The following is a 20,004-nucleotide window of genomic DNA, read 5'->3' as shown; positions in this document are numbered from 1 at the left end:
AGAGGGAGAAGCAGCTCAAGGAGCTAGTCAACAGTGCTGCAGGGTTCAAGGGATCATGCTGATTGGAGGATGCTAGAGTGCTGGCTACTGGCAAAATATGGCCCCAGGATTGGAGAAATCATCCCGCCCAAGGCTCTACAAAGTCTCCAGGCTCCAGGAGCCCTCCCCGGACTTACGGGATCCCCCTCGGCTCCAGGATTTATACCAGGACCTACTAATCCTAACAGATTGAACGACCAGTTCCCTTTATACCAAACACAGACCCAGGATTGGAGAATGTATCTTTCCCAAGTCTCTACAGAGTCTCTGGGCTGTAGGACCCATACCAGGACTTACTAATCCCGAAAAACTGAACGACCAGTTCCCTTTATACCAAACACAGACCCAGGATTGGAGAATGCATCCCTCCCAAGTCTCTACAAAGTCTCTGGTCCAGTGGCATCAGGAGGGGGGGGTCTGAGGGGGGCTGAAGCCCCAAGTGAGTCCCCAAAAAGCCCCGGGTCTCGGGCATGCACAGTACAGTCACTAGCCCTGAGCGGGGAACGATCTGACCCCGAGCGTAGCCGAGTAACATAGCAGGTCCCGCCTTCTGGAGCTTTCAGCGCATACGATGGACGTCCCACTGATCCAATGCCAGGACCACAGAATGTGTGACGTCCATCATAGGCGCTGCAGGCTCCAGAAGGCGGGAATTACAATGCAGCCACCGTGCCGCATCACTGTGAGAAGATCCCCACTTGTTGCTCAGGTGGGCGGTTTTCCTCTCCTCTCCTGTCATGGCTCTGGCTGCCTGGAGTGCCTGCTGTCTACTGTGATGGGTGCGCTGCACACTACGGCTGAGCTGCAGGAGGAGGTCACGTCACCTGAAGTCTGGTCAGGTAGGTCAGTGCGGGTCAGTGTATGTCAGGTAGGTCAGTGTTGGTCAGGTAGGTCAGTGCGCGTCAGATAGGTCCGTGCGCGTCAGGTAGGTCCGTGCGCGTCAGGTAGGTAACTCCCCCGGTGCCGGGCTTGGACTTCTGGCTGAAGCCCCTGGTCTTTTTGACACCTAGCAACGCCCCTGCTCGGGTCTCCAGGATACATACCAGAACTTATCCTGGAGTGGGTCCTGTAGCCCAGAAGGCTCCATGAGTGTTAAAGACAGAAGCTTTACTAGGAGAGCTTATCAGTTCACATGCTAACAAGAGACATGCTGATAGGAGGATTGAGTGACAGAGAGAAGGTGACATCACTGTGCTGATTCTCCTTTCACTGTCTAGTCACAGGCACAGAAAGTGAAAGTCAGGGCCGGACTGGCCTACCGGGATACCGGGAAATATCCCGGTAGGCTGGCTGCACTTAGTACCACTGGGGCCGCTTTTACCTCGGAGCTTGGCTGGCTGCCTGTGTCAGCAATGTAAAGAGCAGCAGCGGCCGCCGCACTATGCAATGGCTGTGTCACTGTGTCTCCTCCTCCGTTCCAGCGCCGGCGCGCCGCCCACACTCAACTGAAGAGTAATATGCCTCTGTGTGCCTGAGGGGAGGAGCAGGAGAAGGCCGTGCTGCTCGATTTTTCCCTTCATGACTCGTCCCATGCGGCGCCGCGCCAGCACCGCCCACTAATCTGCACGAGGAGAATAGAAGTGAACGGCCGGCTGTGCAGCTGCAGCACAAGAATTAAGATACTAAAAATCTCTCTCTCTCTCTCGCAGCCACTGTACCCTTCAATTGCAGCCACTGTGCCCATTAAACGCTGCCACTGTGCCATGAAACGCAGCCACTGTACCCATAAATTGCCACCACTGTGCCCATCAAACGCAGCCACTGTACCCATAAATTGCCACCACTGTGCCCATCAAACACAGCCACTGTGCCCATCAAGCGCAGCCACTGTACCCATAAATTGCACCAATGTGCCCATCAAACACAGCCACTGTGCCATCAAGCGCAAACACTGTACCCATAAATTGCCACCACTGTGCCCATCAAACACAGCCACTGTGCCATCAAGCGCAGCCACTGTACCCATAAATTGCCACCACTGTGCCCAAACACAGCCACTGTGCCCATCAAGCGCAGCCACTGTACCCATAAATTGCACCAATGTGCCCATCAAACACAGCCACTGTGCCATCAAGCGCAAACACTGTACCCATAAATTGCCACCACTGTGCCCATCAAACACAGCCACTGTGCCATCAAGCGCAGCCACTGTACCCATAAATTGCCACCACTGTGCCCATCAAACGCAGCCACTGTACCCATAAATTGCCACCACTGTGCCCATCAAACACAGCCACTGTGCCCATCAAGCGCAGCCACTGTACCCATAAATTGCACCAATGTGCCCATCAAACACAGCCACTGTGCCATCAAGCGCAGCCACTGTACCCATAAATTGCCACCACTGTGCCCATCAAACACAGCCACTGTGCCCATCAAGCGCAGCCACTGTACCCATAAATTGCACCAATGTGCCCATCAAACACAGCCACTGTGCCATCAAGCGCAAACACTGTACCCACAAAAAGGGCCACCACTGTGCCCATCAAACACAGCCACTGTGCCATCAAGCGCAGCCACTGTACCCATAAATTGCCACCACTGTGCCCATCAAACGCAGCCACTGTACCCATAAATTGCCACCACTGTGCCCATCAAACACAGCCACTGTGCCCATCAAGCGCAGCCACTGTACCCATAAATTGCACCAATGTGCCCATCAAACACAGCCACTGTGCCATCAAGCGCAGCCACTGTACCCATAAATTGCCACCACTGTGCCCATTAAACACAGCCACTATGCCATCAAACGCAGCCACTGTAACCATCGATTGCCGCCAGTTTGCCCCATCAATTGCCACCAGTTTGCCCATCAAATCCTGAAAGTGTCCCCCCCCCACACGGCACTTACCTGTCTCAGGTCAGCGCTTTGCTCCACGCTCCCTCCGATAGGCATCCAATCATAGCGCCTGTTGCTTCAGCCAATCAGGTGACAGGTAACCAGACCCAGTGCACTGATTGGCTGAGAGGTGGGTCAGTGTTAGGGAAGCAATTTATTTGATTTCCTAACAGGCTTTGATTGGACTAAGCAATGAAACCATCATTGATGTTCTGGCTTCAAAAGGGATGTTGCTTACATAACATTACAAGCATGTCTGAGGATTACAATGCTGGTTGATCTCTATTTTTCTAAATTTTGACCAGATTAGTTATTTGTTTACAATGTTTACAAACAGGTTTTTGCATATTTTATCCTCTAAAACGTTAGAAGATAGTTTGCACATTGCAACCTCCTAAAAGTTAATGAGCACTTTTTTTTTTTTATCTACTGTTAAAGTCGTTTACTTGTTTTTAAAGCACTTTTTTTGAGTAATGTTTGAACATTACTTTTTGAAAACTGTTGAGTTGCTTGCCTTTACATTGGTACATCTGAAACGTTTTTTAATTCCTAAACTTGGACTGGAAAGCAAGTTAACAAGATGTTTTCAAGGTATTCCGACTTGTCGAAATTCTAAAAGTTTTTGCGCATTTTGTACTGCTACAGAATTAACAGCAACATATTTGCACTTTTTTTTTATCTCAAACGGTTTATTGTAACTGTTACAATATTTAATTACTGTTAAGTAAAACATTTTGCAATTTTTTTTTTATGTGTAGTAATTAACTACTACTATTTTTGTGTCTTTGTGAGTAATTTATGTTACGTTAATTAAGTTTTGAACATGTTTACGTCTTCCATACTTTGAAGTAAAGTTCTTTGATTATTCCTTATTCTGGCAATATATATCACCATAGCAATAAGAGGACTGTTCTTGATGATTGTTCCACTTTTAACACTTTTAACTGTAATGTGCTTTTATATGTGTCTTCATTTTTCATCCGTGTCTTTAGCTGATTGCCTGGAGGTCAGCTCTTTTTTTTTTTTTTTTTTGGGTGAGGGGTAAAGGTTCTGTCACTGAAGGCTCTGAATCAGTTCCCCACCTCTCAGTGCAGGTTTTGTAATCAGAAGTCACACAGTTGGTATTCCCAGACATTCCCGCAGCAAGAAGTGCTCATCCTGTGATAATGGTTCTGGTATTTGCATACTATTAGCATTTTCCCGCTTCGGATTTTCTCGCGTCCATTGCCACGCGGCGCATTGCAAATGCAATTTCTGGGAGAGGCGGGAAGGGCTAATCCTTTACATATATATCTGTACGCCGGCAAGGTGTGCCAGTGTGTGCTCCGTAATATCTCCAATGCTGGCAGAGGGAAGGAAAACAAGACTTTGGAAAGTTTATTGACAGAAGGAACAAAATATCGCAAAGCCTTCATGCGGACTTGGCTGGCTCTAAGGGGTTTAAAAAAAAAAAATTTGCATAGCCATTCGTCCAGAGAGTTTGCATGTACATTTGTTCTGTGCAAATCTGGCAAAAACAAGCGTGCATTAGGCTTTTTCCTCTTCCTTTATTATGGGTGGTAGTAAAATACCACATTATGGCCACTAGATGGAGCAAAAGAGCATAGGAAATACATACATTCTAGGTAACAATTCTAAAGAATGCTAGAGGGAATTAGCACCAATGGAGCTTCTGATTTTATAGAACTGATTTTTTTGCCTAGGAATAATTGTGAAATCTACACTATGGCCCTCGTACGGGAAGGTTTAAAGACCCCCTATCTTAAGTGAACGGGGGCTGCCAAAGGCAAAATAAACACTTGCCAGCTATAGTTTCTCATCTAGGCATCTCTTTGAAAACCACATTTAGTGTATTTGCTATGAACTTTGAAGATGAATTTCTCCACAGCGCCTGCAGCTGTCAAAGTTTGAATGTCCAGACCCTGGCAACCGGTTCACTTTATGGTCTTGTGGCTCTACCTCAGCCTTTCTCAACCTTTCAACACTGAGGAACCCTTGAAATAAATTTTAGTCTCAGGGAACCCCTGCTAAAAATAACTACATCTATAACTCATGATACACAAGTGTGATGGTCAGTGGGAAGAATGTTCCTTACACTTGCGGTCACTGGGAAGAATTACCCCCTTACAGATAGATGAATGGTGTCAGTGGGAACTTATCTGAGAGGCAGAAATTGCTCATTGCTCAAGGAACACCTAGAAACCTCTGGAGGAACCCAAGGACTCCATGGAACCCTGATAGAGAAACCCTGATGGACATCATGTTGAACTGGATGCACTGGTGTCTTTATTCAGCCTCACCAACAATGTAACATCATTATAAACTATTGAAATCACAGGAGTTTCCTTACTAGTTGGAGAAGTTTTATTTTATTATGTTCTTGTAAAGCAAGGTTCAGATTAAGTTCAGCATCATCAACCCAAGGAGCTGTCTGTCGTCCCCAGTTTCCGTTTTGAAGTAATTCAACAAAATTGGGGACTTGTGACATCTTCTATAAATCCACCACATAAAAAAAAAAAACTAAGAATTTTATTCGGAGTGATAGAAGTTATTTCTTCCCACTGAGAAGACGGTCCCGGCAGCCTGAGGTGCGAAGTCCGTTGTAAAGTTGAGTGACAGATGTCTGACATTGCCCAAAAAGTCGTTATCATTAAAACTTGCGGCAAGTTCTCCAGCCAGAGAGAGACAACCGGATCTGGAGCTCATCTATCTCCGTGAACTCGGAGACCTCTGACAAATTGATTCCGACTCCACTACAAGGTCTTCCTCTGACACCTCATAAATTTAATGATAACCGACAACAAGGAACGGAAAGGAAGAGTCACAGAATAGAGCTCCTCTCAATCTGAAAATGGAGAATTGTACTTAATCTTCGGTTCATAGAGGCAATGAGCTCTGGCACTTGAAGTCTGGCAGTTCACAGCAGTTAATGTCTCTTCTCGCCGTATTATTTTCTGTGCCTAATGGAAAAATCCATCAAGGGGAACTTTTTTTTTGACAATCAGTTGGAAGTGAATTCCATCCACTTATCAATTTGTATAAATGACCTTTAAATTTGGATTCATTTGTTATTGGAGCCAATTTAGAGGAGTGGAGTTTTCCGATAAGGGAACTTGTGTCTCCACTAATATAGCAAAGGTCTTGCTGGGAGGAGCTGGTCATGGCAAAAGTGGACCATAGAATCAAAGCTTGAGCTCTGGAAGGTTTTTCCCAGTGATGGGACGAGGTCATCTAGAGCCCGGGGCGACCATGCAAAACCGCGCACCCCTAGATGTATGATCATTATGTGCCAGCAAAATCTCCCCACAAAAACACTGAGCACTAACCTGCATGCTTACCCCCCTAGACATAAATTACCCCTTCTTCAAGTAAAAATCTGCCCCCCCTCCTGAAATCCCCCCTCTCAGCACCTTTGCTACCACCATCCCCCAAATCCCCCCTGCTCAAATACCCCCTATCCCCCCCCCAAAAAAAAATCACCCCTCCTAGCATGCATCTTTGCCCCCCAAAATCCCCAAATCCCCCCAGCTCAATTCCCCCCCCCCAAAAAAATCACCCCTCCTAGCACAAATCTTTGCCCCCCATCCCCCAAATCCCCCCAGCTCAAATACCCCCTATCCCCCCCAAAAAAAATCACCCCTCCTAGCATGCATCTTTGCCCCCCATCCCCCAGCTTAAATGCCTCCCCCCAAAAAAATCACTTCTCCAAGCACAAATCTTTGCCCCCCATCCCCCAGCTCAAATGCCCTCTATCCCCCCCCCAAAAAATCCCCCCTCCTAGCACGCATCTTTCCCCCCCCCATCCCCCAAATCCCCCCCAGCTCAAATGCCCTCCTCCCAAAAAAAAAATCACCTCTCCTAGCACAAATCTTTGCCCCCCAAATCCCCCAGCGCAAATGCCCCCCAAAAAAATCAACCCTCCTAGCACGCATCTTTGCCCCCCCATCCCCCAAATCCCCCAGCTCAAATGCCCCCCCCAAAAAAAAAATCACCCCTCCTAGCACGCATCTTTGCCCCCCATCCCCCAAATCCCCCCAGCTGAAGTACCCCCCCCAAAAAAATCACCCCTCCTAGCAGAAATCTTTGCACCCGCATCCCCCAAATCCCCCAAACTCAGATGCCCCCCCCAAAAAAATCACCCCTCCTAGCATGCATCTTTGCCCCCCATCCCCCAGCTTAAATGCCTCCCCCCAAAAAAATCACTTCTCCAAGCACAAATCTTTGCCCCCCATCCCCCAGCTCAAATGCCCTCTATCCCCCCCCCAAAAAATCCCCCCTCCTAGCACGCATCTTTCCCCCCCCATCCCCCAAATCCCCCCCAGCTCAAATGCCCTCCTCCCAAAAAAAAAATCACCTCTCCTAGCACAAATCTTTGCCCCCCCAAATCCCCCAGCGCAAATGCCCCCCAAAAAAATCAACCCTCCTAGCACGCATCTTTGCCCCCCCATCCCCCAAATCCCCCAGCTCAAATGCCCCCCCCCAAAATAAAATCATCCCTCCTAGCACGCATCTTTGCCCCCCATCTCCCAAATCCCCCCAGCTCAAGTACCCCCCCAAAAAAAATCAACCCTCCTAGCACAAATCTTTGCACCCGCATCCCCCAAATCCCCCAAACTCAGATGCCCCCCCCCCCAAAAAAAAACACCCTTCCTAGCACCAACCCTTTACCTCTAAAATTTCCCCTCCTAGTACACATCTCCCCCTCCCACTTCAAATTAACCCCTCCCAGCACAAAAATGCCCCAAAATCACCCCTCCAAGCACAAATCTTCTTTCCCCATCCCCCCCGCCAACACAAATCCCTTTAAATCACCACTCTTAGCACCCCCCCACCCCCAAATTTCCCCTCCTAGAGCTAGAACAATACTTATCACCCTGACGCTCCCCTGCTAAATCCCCCCTTCTAACACAAATCCTCTTCCCCCCAATCTCCTTGTGGAGCGCTGCCCCTGGTCCAGGCCCTGGTTTTTTACCCCCTTCATGACCAAGGCATTTTATGCTATTCGCTGCGCTACATTAACTGGTAATTGTGCGGTCGTGTAAACAAAATGTATATAATTTTTTTTCACATAAATAGAGCTTTCTTTTGGCGGTATTTGATCATTTTTTTTATTGTTTGTGATATAAATAAAAGAAGACCGAAAATTAAAAAAAAAAAAAAATGTTTTACTTTCTGCTATAAAACAAATCCAAAAATGTTTTTAAAAAATTCAAATTTCTTCATTATTTAGGCTAAAATATATTCTGCTATATTTCTTTGTTAAAAAAAAAAAACCCAATAAGTGTATATTGATTGGTTTGTGTTAAAAGAATAGCGTCTAAAAACTATGGGATATATACCGGAAATTTTTGTTTTTTATTTTGTTATAATACTAATGGGGGTGATCAGCGACTTATAATGGGACTGCCATAGTGCGGCGGACAATCTGACACTAAGGCCCCTTTAACACTTATACGACTTCAAAGTCGCGCGATTTTACCGTGATTTCGCGGCCGTGATTTTACCGTGATTTCGCGGCCGCAATTTTACCGTGATTTGCAGCGATTTTACCGCGATTTGGGAGCAGTACTACTTTGTACGACTTTGCCACATTTTTGGCATTAACAAATGAAAACATACAGTAGTTGGTATGAATCATAACGGGAACTCCACGCCAAGTTTAAAATAAAAAAACTGGCGTGGGTTCCCCCCCAGGGGCATACCAGGCACACCAGGCCCTTAGGTCGAAAAATCGGCATGGGGGTCAACCCAAAATCCATACCAGACCCTTATCCGAGCACGCAGCCCGGCCGGTCAGGAATGGGGGTGGGGACAAGCGAGCGCCCCCCCTCCTGGACCGTACCATGCCGCATGCCCTCAACATGGGGGGTTGGTGCTTTGGGGCAGGGGGGGGCACCCTGCGGGGCCCCCCCCTACCCCAAAGCACCTTGTCCCCATGTTGATGAGGACAAGGGCCTCTTCCCGACAACCCTGGCCGTTGGTTGTCGGGGTCTGCGGGCGGGTGGCTTATCGGAATCTGGGAGCCCCCTTTAATAAGGGGGCCCCCAGATCCCGGCCTCTCACCCTATGTGAATGAGTATGGGGTATATCGTACCCCTACCCATTCACCTAGGGAAAAAAGTGTCAATAAAAAACACACTACACAGGTTTTTAAAGTAATATATTAGGCAGCTCCGGGGTCTTCTTCCGACTTCGGGGGTCCTCTTCCGACTTCGGGGGTCTCTCCGGCGTCTTCTCCCAGTGTCCGCATCTTCTGCCAGCTCCGCCGCTATCTTCTACCGCTCTTTTGCCAGCGGTGGCCCGGACTTCTGGATCGTCTTCTTCCCTCTTCTCTTCCAGAGATGTTGACACGACGCTCCCAGATTCCGATAAGCCCCCCGCCCGCAGACCCTGACAACCAACGGCCAGGGTTGTCGGGAAGATGCCCTTGTCCTCATCAACATGGGGACATGGTGCTTTGGGGTGGGGGGCCCCCCTCTCCTGCCGGCTGCTTCAGGGGATGCTTTCAGGGTGGAGAACAGGGAGAAGGGGCAGTAAATATTTCATTTACCAGCCCCTTCTTTTTCTGAATAGAAACAGTGAGTGGTATCGATCACTCACTGTGTCCATTCATAACTGAAGCATAGTAAACAGTTTTTTTTCTATGCTTCAAGGTTGTGAATGAAGGGCATGCTCTCTACAGAACTATTCCTGTCCATTCATACTATACAGCTGAGGCTGCAGAGATTGAGGGCTGTGTGTCCTCAATCTCCGTTGTTGGTCTCAAAAGGTGGAACATCAGAGGTCTGCTTAGACCCCCTGAGATCTCACCAAAGCCCTCCAACAGGTCTCTCCAAAAAAATCAAATTGTAAAAAAATCAAATAAAATCAAATAAAAAAAATAATAAAAAATAAAATTGTAAAAAAATAATAAAAAATAAAAGTGTAAAAAATAATAAAAAATAAAATTGTAAAAAAAAATAAAAATAAAATGGTAAAAAATAATAGAAAAATTAGAGAACATAAATAGAAAAACTACTGACACCAGTGGCAGAACTACTAGGGTCGGAAGGGTCGCAATGGCTAACGGGCCCTGGCGTTCCGCCACCGTGGGGGGGACCCTCTCCCAAGTCTTTTATAATTCCGATTTAGAGTACAAAAGGATATAAAACTCTAATAATCTAAGTATAACTGCAATATAACTATATCATAAACACCTTATTCATAACTGCAATGCAACTATAATGAGCTACAGAGTTTATGTCTCACTTTTAGGTTGTCAATAGACATGTGCACTGCCGAAAAATGTGTTTGTTTTTGTTTCATTTGTCTTTTGTTTTTTTTTGGGTCGTTCATTATGATCGCAATTCGTAAATTTGTAAACTAGAAAATTCATAAATTTGAAAAATCGTAAATTCGAAAATGAGCAAATTAGAAAATTCATAAATTCGTAAATAAGAAAGAAAATCCGAAAAAATAACTAATAATAACTATTACATTATAGGTATTGGAATTTCCTTTCAAATTTGGCTGTTAGTGAACGTAACGAATACAAATTTATCCGAAGTTACAAATTATCCGAAATGACGAATGCCGCATCTAAACAAACGGAAGGGAACAAATTAATAATAAATAATAACAATAATAATAATAATAATAATTAATAGTTTGTATTATTATTATTGTTATTTATTATTATTAATTCGTTACGTTCCATTTGTTTAGATACGGCATTCGTTATTTCATAAACTTTGTAACTTCGGAAAAATTCGTATTCGTTACGTTCACTAACAGCCAAATTTGAAAGGAAATTCCAATACCTATCATTTATTAGTTAGTAATATTTAAGTTATTATTTCTGATTAGGGATGAGCTTCGAGTTCGAGTCGAACTCATGTTCGACTCGAACATTGGCTGTTCGCAAGTTCACCGAACAGCGAACAATTTGGGGTGTTCGCGGCAAATTCGAATGCCGCGGAACACCCTTTAAAAGTCTATGGGAGAAATCAAAAGTGCTAATTTTAAAGGCTAATATGCAAGTTATTGTCATAAAAAGTGTTTGGGGACCCGGGTCCTGCCCCAGGGGACATGGATCAATGCAAAAAAAAGTTTTAAAAACGGCCGTTTTTTCAGGAGCAGTGATTTTAATAATACTTAAAGTCAATCAATAAAAGTGTAATATCCCTTTAAATTTCGTACCTGGGGGGTGTCTATAGTGTGTCTGTAAAGGGGCGCATGTTTCCTGTGTTTAGAACAGTCTGACAGCAAAATGACATTTTGAAGGAAAAAACTCATTTAAAACTACCCGCGGCTATTGCATTGCCGACAATACACATAGAAGTTCATTGATAAAAACGGCATGGGAATTCCCCAAAGGGGAACCCCGAACCAAAATTAAAAAAAAAAAAATGACGTGGGGGTCCCCCTAAATTCCATACCAGGCCCTTCAGGTCTGGTATGGATATTAAGGGGAACCCCGGCCAAAATTTAAAAAAAAAAATGACGTGGGGTTCCCCCTAAATTCCATACCAGACCCTTCAGGTCTGGTATGGATTTTAAGGGGAACCCCGCGCCAAAAAAAAAAAAAAAAAACGGCGTGGGGTCCCCCCAAAAATCCATACCAGACCCTTATCCGAGCACGCAACCTGGCAGGCCGCAGGAAAAGAGGGGGGGACAAGAGTGCGGCCCCCCCTCCCTCCTGAACCGTACCAGGCCACATGCCCTCAACATTGGGAGGGTGCTTTGGGGTAGCCCCCCAAAACACCTTGTCCCCATGTTGATGAGGACAAGGGCCTCATCCCCACAACCCTGGCCGGTGGTTGTGGGGGTCTGCGGGCGGGGGGCTTATCGGAATCTGGAAGCCCCCTTTAACAAGGTGACCCCCAGATCCCGGCCCCCCCCTGTGTGAAATGGTAAGGGGGTACATAAGTACCCCTACCATTTCACGAAAAAAGTGTCAAAAATGTTAAAAATGACAAGAGACAGTTTTTGACAATTCCTTTATTTAAATGCTTCTTCTTTCTTCTATCTTCCTTCATCTTCTGGTTCTTCTGGCTCTTCTGGTTCTTCTGGTTCTTCCTCCGGCGTTCTCCTCCAGCATCTCCTCCGCGGCGTCTTCTGTCTTCTTCTCCTCGGGCCGCTCCGCACCCATGGCATGGGGGGGAGGCTCCCGCTCTTCTCTTCTTCTCTTCTTCTTTTCTTCTTTTCTTCTTTTCTTCTCTTCTTCTTCATTTTCTTCTCCGGGCCGCTCCGCAATCCATGCTGGCATGGAGGGAGGCTCCCGCTGTGTGACGGCGCTCCTCGTCTGACAGTTCTTAAATAACGGGGGGGCAGGGCCACCCGGTGACCCCGCCCCCCTCTGACGCACGGTGACTTGACGGGACTTCCCTGTGGCATTCCCCGTGACATCACAGGGAAGTCCCGTCAAGTCACCGTGCGTCAGAGGGGGGCGGGGTCACCGGGTGGCCCCGCCCCCCCCGTTATTTAAGAACTGTCAGACGAGGAGCGCCGTCACACAGCGGGAGCCTCCCTCCATGCCAGCATGGATTGCGGAGCGGCCCGGAGAAGAAAATGAAGAAGAAGAGAAGAAGAGAAGAAAAGAAGAAAAGAAGAAAAGAAGAAGAGAAGAAGAGAAGAGCGGGAGCCTCCCCCCCATGCCATGGGTGCGGAGCGGCCCGAGGAGAAGAAGACAGAAGACGCCGCGGAGGAGATGCTGGACGAGAACGCCGGAGGAAGAACCAGAAGAACCAGAAGAGCCAGAAGAACCAGAAGATGAAGGAAGATAGAAGAAAGAAGAAGCATTTAAATAAAGGAATTGTCAAAAACTGTCTCTTGTCATTTTTAACATTTTTGACACTTTTTTCGTGAAATGGTAGGGGTACTTATGTACCCCCTTACCATTTCACACAGGGGGGGGGCCGGGATCTGGGGGTCACCTTGTTAAAGGGGGCTTCCAGATTCCGATAAGCCCCCCGCCCGCAGACCCCCACAACCACCGGCCAGGGTTGTGGGGATGAGGCCCTTGTCCTCATCAACATGGGGACAAGGTGTTTTGGGGGGCTACCCCAAAGCACCCTCCCAATGTTGAGGGCATGTGGCCTGGTACGGTTCAGGAGGGAGGGGGGGCCGCACTCTCGTCCCCCCCTCTTTTCCTGCGGCCTGCCAGGTTGCGTGCTCGGATAAGGGTCTGGTATGGATTTTTGGGGGGACCCCACGCCGTTTTTTTTTTTTTTTTTGGCGCGGGGTTCCCCTTAAAATCCATACCAGACCTGAAGGGTCTGGTATGGAATTTAGGGGGAACCCCACGTCATTTTTTTTTTTAAATTTTGGCCGGGGTTCCCCTTAATATCCATACCAGACCTGAAGGGCCTGGTATGGAATTTAGGGGGACCCCCACGTCATTTTTTTTTTTTAATTTTGGTTCGGGGTTCCCCTTTGGGGAATTCCCATGCCGTTTTTATCAATGAACTTCTATGTGTATTGTCGGCAATGCAATAGCCGCGGGTAGTTTTAAATGAGTTTTTTCCTTCAAAATGTCATTTTGCTGTCAGACTGTTCTAAACACAGGAAACATGCGCCCCTTTACAGGCACACTATAGACACCCCCCAGGTACGAAATTTAAAGGGATATTACACTTTTATTGTTTGACTTTAAGCATTATTAAAATCACTGCTCCTGAAAAAACGGCCGTTTTTAAAACTTTTTTTTGCATTGATCCATGTCCCCTGGGGCAGGACCCAGGTCCCCAAACACTTTTTATGACAATAACTTGCATATAAGCCTTGAAAATTAGCACTTTTGATTATTCATGTTCGTGTCCCATAGACTTTAACGGTGTTCGCATGTTCGAACGAACTTTTTTCCTGTTCGCATGTTCTGGTGCGAACCGAACAGGGGGGTGTTCGGCTCATCCCTATTTCTGATGTTCGAATTTCAAAGTTCCGAATTCGGGTTTTCATAAATTTGGATATTTCTGAATTAACGAATTTGTCAAAATTTGTTAAAAAAACAAATTCAGAATGAAATGAATTGCACACGTCTAGTCGCCATCATAACCTCACCTGATGAGGGAGATGTGTTTCCTGGGCACCTCTTTCAGGTCTCCGATGGAGGTGATCTTGCCGGCGAAGCAATAGTTGGGGTTGTAGTCCGTCATTATGGTGGATGTTCTCACTTTGCTGAGTTTGTAGTCTGGGCTCTGTAGTTCCATCTGTATGGCCTGGAGCTCCTGATGTTTCCTGCGGTAAACTGTAGAGAGGACGGAGGTTCTGTCACTCATAATGGCCGACTGACATGGCACAAAAAAGGTTCTCCAGAAATTCTTCTCCCACTTAGGAGGTCCACAGGCATGAATAAATCATGAGATGAAGGTCTAAGGGGGCAACCATAAACTCATGGGATAAAAACTCTCATGAACAGGGCTGCCATTAGAAATCCCTGTAGCCCTGCACAACCTACCTCACAGGGTAGGTTGACAATGTTTGATGAAGGGCGATCCAAATGCTGACTGCTCTTCAAAGAGCAAAGCACATGTGAACAAGTCCTTCATTTTTATTTATTTTTTTTTTAGAATTTTTTTTTTAGTTTTTTTTTTTATTTTCTACAATTTTATATTTTATTTATTCTTATTTTTTTAACTGCCCTGTTGGGGCCTTTGGTGAGATATCATCAAGGGTCTTAACAGACCCCTGATGTCTCATTTTTGAGTCAGAGAAAGGGACTGAAGACAGAGTTTCCCCCAGTCCATTTCTCTGCAACCTCAGCTGCACTGGGCAGTGAATGAATAGGAAGTGTCTGTGCTGAGCTGCTTCCTGTTCATTCACAAACTGAAGCATAGGAAATACAGTTTGCTTCAGTTATGAATGGACACAGGAACCATACCAATCACTCACTGTGTTCATTCTGGAAAGCAATACATATTTAGCAGCCCCTTCCCCTGCTCTCCATCCTGAAATGATCCCTGTGTACCTGCAGAAGCTGCCGGCGGGAGAAGTGGGAAGTCGGCAGCACTGCAGGGGGAAGAAGGGTGGGCCCAGACAAGGGCTGAAAGGGGCAGATGCTAGAACGCTGAAGGGAGAAAGCTGGCGGAGCTGCAAGGGGATCCACAAGAATCACAAGGCAGTACAATCCGGACCCCCCTTTTAAACTGATGGGGCCCAGGCCCGGTACAGAAGGGGCCAGCTGTATTGCCTTATCAGCGGCTGTGCTCATGAAGAACATTGATCTTGTCTAAAATCTTATCTGAGATTAGCTGTACTAAGACATCCCAATTCTATGGTATCTATGGTCACATTAGCACAAATTATTTAAAAAAAGAGTCAGACATTTACCAGCCATTAGACCTCTCGTGGAGGAAGAACCTTTCTAAACTAAATGGGTAAAAAACTAAACCTTACAAGTTTTTTTTTCACATTTGTGAAGACTCACCAATCATGACACCTGAGAAAGCCAAGATAAGGGCAGCCACAAGGCCTGAGGTCACGATGGACAATACCAGAGAAAGGGGAAGGTGCGTCTCCTGGGCTGACTGAATTTGGTCATCTGAAAAAAACAGAACCCGTGAATACAGCAATGGAGGCCGTGGACTAATTCTCAAGACTGGCTGGATTATTAAATGGGCAGCGGGGAACGGGCAATGGACACCAAAAGTAGACAATCTAATGTCAATTTTGAAACATGGACAGGGCCAATTATACTGTTCTGAACTTAGGTCCAGGTCATACACCGATCAGCCATAACAATATGTCTACCCACCTAATATTGAGTAGGTTCCCCGTTTGCCACACAAAGAGCCCTGACCTGTAAAGGCATGGACTCCAAAGTAACATCCACATGAATGGCAGGAGCCATGGTTCCCCAGCAGAACATTGCCCAAAGCATCACACTGCCTCTGCTGGCTTGTCTTCTTCCCATACTGCATCCTGGTGCCATCTCTTCCCCAGGTAAGTGATGCACCTGGCCATCCACATGATGTAAAGGAAAACGTGATTCATCAGACCAGGCCACCTTCTTCCATTGCTCCGTGGTCCAGTTCTGATGTTCACTTTACCATTGTAGGGACTTTTGGCTGTGGACAGGGGTCAGCATGGGCACCCTGACCGATCTGAGGCTACGCATCCCCATATACAACAAACTGTGATGCTCTGTGCGTTCTGACATCTTTCCATCAGAACCAACATTCGCTGCAATTTGAGCTCCAGTTGCTCCTTTATTGAATCAGACTACATGAGCTAGCCTTCTCTCCCTCCGCCTCCATCAATGAGCCAAACCTCCCCACCTCCATCAATGAGCCAAACCTCCCCACCTCCATCAATGAGCCAAACCTCCCCCCACCTCCATCAATGAGCCTTCCCTCCCCCACCTCCATCAATGAGCCTTCCCTCCCCCACCTCCATCAATGAGCCTTCCCTCCCCCACCTCCATCAATGAGCCTTCCCTCCCCCACCTCCATCAATGAGCCTTCCCTCCCCACCTCCATCAATGAGCCTTCCCTCCCCACCTCCATCAATGAGCCTTCCCTCCCTACCTCCATCAATGAGCCTTCTCCCCCCCCCACTTCCATCAATGAGCCTTCCCTCCCCACCTCCATCAATGAGCCTTCTCCCCCTCACCTCCATCAATGAGCCTTCCCTCCCCATCTCCATCAATAAGCCTTCCCTCCCCCACCTCCATAAACGAGCCTTCCCTCCTCACCTCCATCAATAAGCCTTCCCTTCCCACCTCCATCAATGAGCCTTCCCTCCCCACCTCCATCAATGAGCCTTCTCCCCCCCACCTCCATCAATAAGCCTTCCCTTCCCACCTCCATCAATGAGCCTTCCCTCCCCACCTCCATCAATGAGCCTTCTCCCCCCCACCTCCATCAATGAGCCTTCCCTCCTCATCTCCATCAATGAGCCTTCCCTCCACCACCTCCATCAACGAGCCTTCCTCCTCATCTCCATCACCTCCTCCCCACCTCCATCAATGAGCCTACCCTCCCCACCTCCATCAATGAGCCTACCCTCCCCACCTCCATCAATGAGCCTTCCCTCCCCACCTCCATCAATGAGCCTTCTCCCTACCCCACCTCCATCAATGGGCCTTCCCTCCCCCTCCTTCCTCAATGAGCCTTGGCTGCCCATGACCCTGTTGCGGGTTTTCTTTCCTTGGCCCCCTTTTGGTCAGTCCTGACCACTGCAGACCGGGAACATCCCCCAATAGCTGCAGTTTTGAAGCTGCTCTGACCCCATCATCTAGACATTACAATTTGGTCCTTCAAGTCCTTACACTTGCCTATTTTCAGGGAGCAACTTCAGGGACAACATGTTCACTTGCTGCCTAATTTATCCCACCCACTTTCAGATGTCATTGTAACCAGATAATCAATGTTATTCACTTTACCTGTCAGTGGTCATATTGTTAGGGCTGATTGGTGTATATTGCAAAGCACCAGCCATTGGGCACAGTACTTTCTACAGAAGCACCTGAGCAGAATGCATTTTACTTGCTGGGCAAGACTCTTCATATGTTTTTGAGTCTGAGCCAATCATTTTGCAAACAAAACTATTGCTCAGCAGGTACTTGGCGGTATACCTTTCTCAGATCGCAACAATCTTCCGGTAGCCAATGAGGACCTCACAAACTCTTTTCATGAAGCTGAGACAGGCCATCAAACTTTCCTGTGGACACCAAGTACTGGTAACCCTACTCTATAAAATGGGCACCAGGAAGCAAGCAATATGCCTATAATTAAGCAATATAGACTGAAATTCCTCACACTGCTCCTAGAATGTCCTTCGTCGCCGCTGATGGCAATTATAAGAACTATATTATAAACAGCGGACCATCTTACCTATACAGGTCACTCCATCCTCAGACAGGACCCTCCCCAGCTCACAGTGGCACATCAGCTCCTGAGACTCCGGATCCATGTAACATTCGTCTATCTCACAGTGGCTGCAATTCAGATCCAGCTTTATCTCCACCTCTCCGTGGCTCTCCGTCACTGGCAAAGAAGGACCGAGGCAAATAAGTAATTGTACAAGGGATGTAATCAATTAACGTGCGACTGTATTTGTTAGTAAATTATGTAACCTTGTCATTTCCGTTTTGTGCATCTAAAATTGTAGGTAGCCAGTACATTTTGTATAGTTGGAGTTGGTAGTGAAGGGTTAAAACCTCTACAAAGTTATTATCGGGGCTATGGAGAGTTCTCCTCGCCTCCCTAATGTTTTCTGTTAATGATTTTAATGTTTTTTTCTAATTTTAGATCAGGGTCTCCAAACTACAGCCTGTGGGCAATATCGGACCCACTACAGGATTTTATTCGGGCCCACAGCAACTGTTCCTTTCTAGGGAGTAAGAAGGGTTGAATGGTACGGGTACGGGTAATCATATGGGTTGAGGGGCTCTAGGGTGCAGGTTTGGTATGAAGGGAACTGGTAGTTCAGTCTTATGGGAGTTCGGAGGCTTTGTAGAGACTTGGGAGGGATACAGTCTCCAATCCTGGGTCTATGTTTGGTAATGGTATAAAGGGAATTGGTTGTTTAGTCTTTTGGGATTAGTCAATCCTGGTATGGGTCCTGAAGGCTATGTACAGACTTGTGAGGGATACATTCCCCAATCCTGGGTCTATGTTTGGTATAAAGGGAATTGGTCATTCAGGCTTTTGGGATTAGTCAGTCCTGGTATGGGTCCTGAAGGCTATGTAGAGACTTGTGAGGGATACATTCCCAAATCCTGGGTCTATGTTTGGTATAAAGGGAATTGGTCATTCAGGCTTTTGGGATTAGTCAGTCCTGGTATGGGTCCTGGAGTCCGGGGGCTTTGTAGAGACTTGGGAGGGATACATTCTCCAATCCTGTTTCTATGATTGGTATTGTTATAAAGGGAATTGATTGTTCAGTCTTTTGGGATTAGTCAGTCCTGGTATGGGTCCTGGAGTCCGGAGACTTTGTAGAGACTTGGGAGGGATACATTCTCCAATCCCGGACATATGTTTGGTAATGGTATATAAGGAATTGGTTGTTCAGTCTTTTGGGATTAGTCAGTTCTGGTATGGGTCCTGGAGCCTATGTAGAGACTTGTGAGGGCTACATTCCCCAATCTTGGGTCTATGTTTGGTATAAAGAAAAAAGGGGGAAGGGGGAAGTGGGACTTTAAATGAGGCACCGGAGGTGCCTCCATCCCTGTATTCGAAAAATAATAACCCCTTTTTCGCTGTGAGTATGCGCTACCATTTAATCTCACTTTATGTTGCATCATTTTTGTAGAAATCCCTGACCATCTGGCCCCTGATGAGTGTACTCCACACGAAACGCGTCGGGCATTTGGGACACCAACATATGTTTACATTGCAACTTCTCAGGAACAATCTACACGGTTTCTACTTAATTGTCTTTCTTGTTGTGCTGTGGTATCGTTATTTGTATATTTTATGCAATCTCTGTACATGTATTTAATCGCTCAACGAGATCACCGTGTGGCGCCAAGTTGAGTGTATCCTTGGTGCCGATCACCTATGCACAAATACATGTGCTGTGATTTTGGAATGATATTTATTACAATGTCTTTCTTTACATGATGTGGTCCTGGTTTGTATTGTTTTTATGCATGTTACTTGACCAATAAAATTGCATTATTACCCCTGGTACCTACATTTCTTCCATGACCTCATATAAAGTCCCAACTCTTATTATTATTTTTCGAATACAGGGATGGAGGCACCTCCGGTGCCTCATTTAAAGTCCCACTTCCCCCTTCCCCCTTTTTTCTTGACTCCAATTAGGGATGGAGGTTTTTGGATAGGCTCCGGCAGTGTTCCCCTGCCGCCCACATGTTTGGTATCCTCGCACCTGAATGGCTGATTTCCATATTCAGGTTCTGCTGATCCCTGACACCCTCAGGTGTCCATGAGATCAGGCAGCACAGCTGTTTGACATGTCTTCCCTTTGGGATGTGACGTGACCATATTACATCCACTACTGACTCTGTATCTTATACTCGGGAGCTGCGATGCCCCCTGTGTGTCCCCCCTCCCCCCGCCCCGTTTTGTGTGCAGGAGGGAGTGCACTTCGTTGCCTCTAGGGGGATTGGGTGGGCGCCCACGGCGCATCGGCGTCAACCCCCCCCTGCCCCACGTCAGATGCCTTATTGGCGTCACGGC

General features: G+C 46.9%; 1 protein-coding gene across 1 annotated transcript in view; it reads right to left on the bottom strand.

Annotated features, from left to right (window-relative positions):
* The window catches only part of ALK (ALK receptor tyrosine kinase), a gene marked incomplete in the record, with an annotated part of 645,074 nt that overhangs the window by 68,971 nt on the left and 556,099 nt on the right, over window positions 1-20,004 (bottom strand). Inside the window, 3 exon segments of the mRNA XM_073628762.1 lie at window positions 13,919-14,105; window positions 15,285-15,398; window positions 17,692-17,844. Coding sequence (XP_073484863.1) covers window positions 13,919-14,105; window positions 15,285-15,398; window positions 17,692-17,844 — 454 coding nt within the window.

The sequence above is a fragment of the Aquarana catesbeiana genome, linkage group LG04 (genome assembly GCF_042186555.1).
Source record: "Aquarana catesbeiana isolate 2022-GZ linkage group LG04, ASM4218655v1, whole genome shotgun sequence".
Lineage (NCBI taxonomy): Eukaryota > Metazoa > Chordata > Amphibia > Anura > Ranidae > Aquarana > Aquarana catesbeiana.
This window is presented reverse-complemented; position numbering and strand designations above follow the sequence as displayed.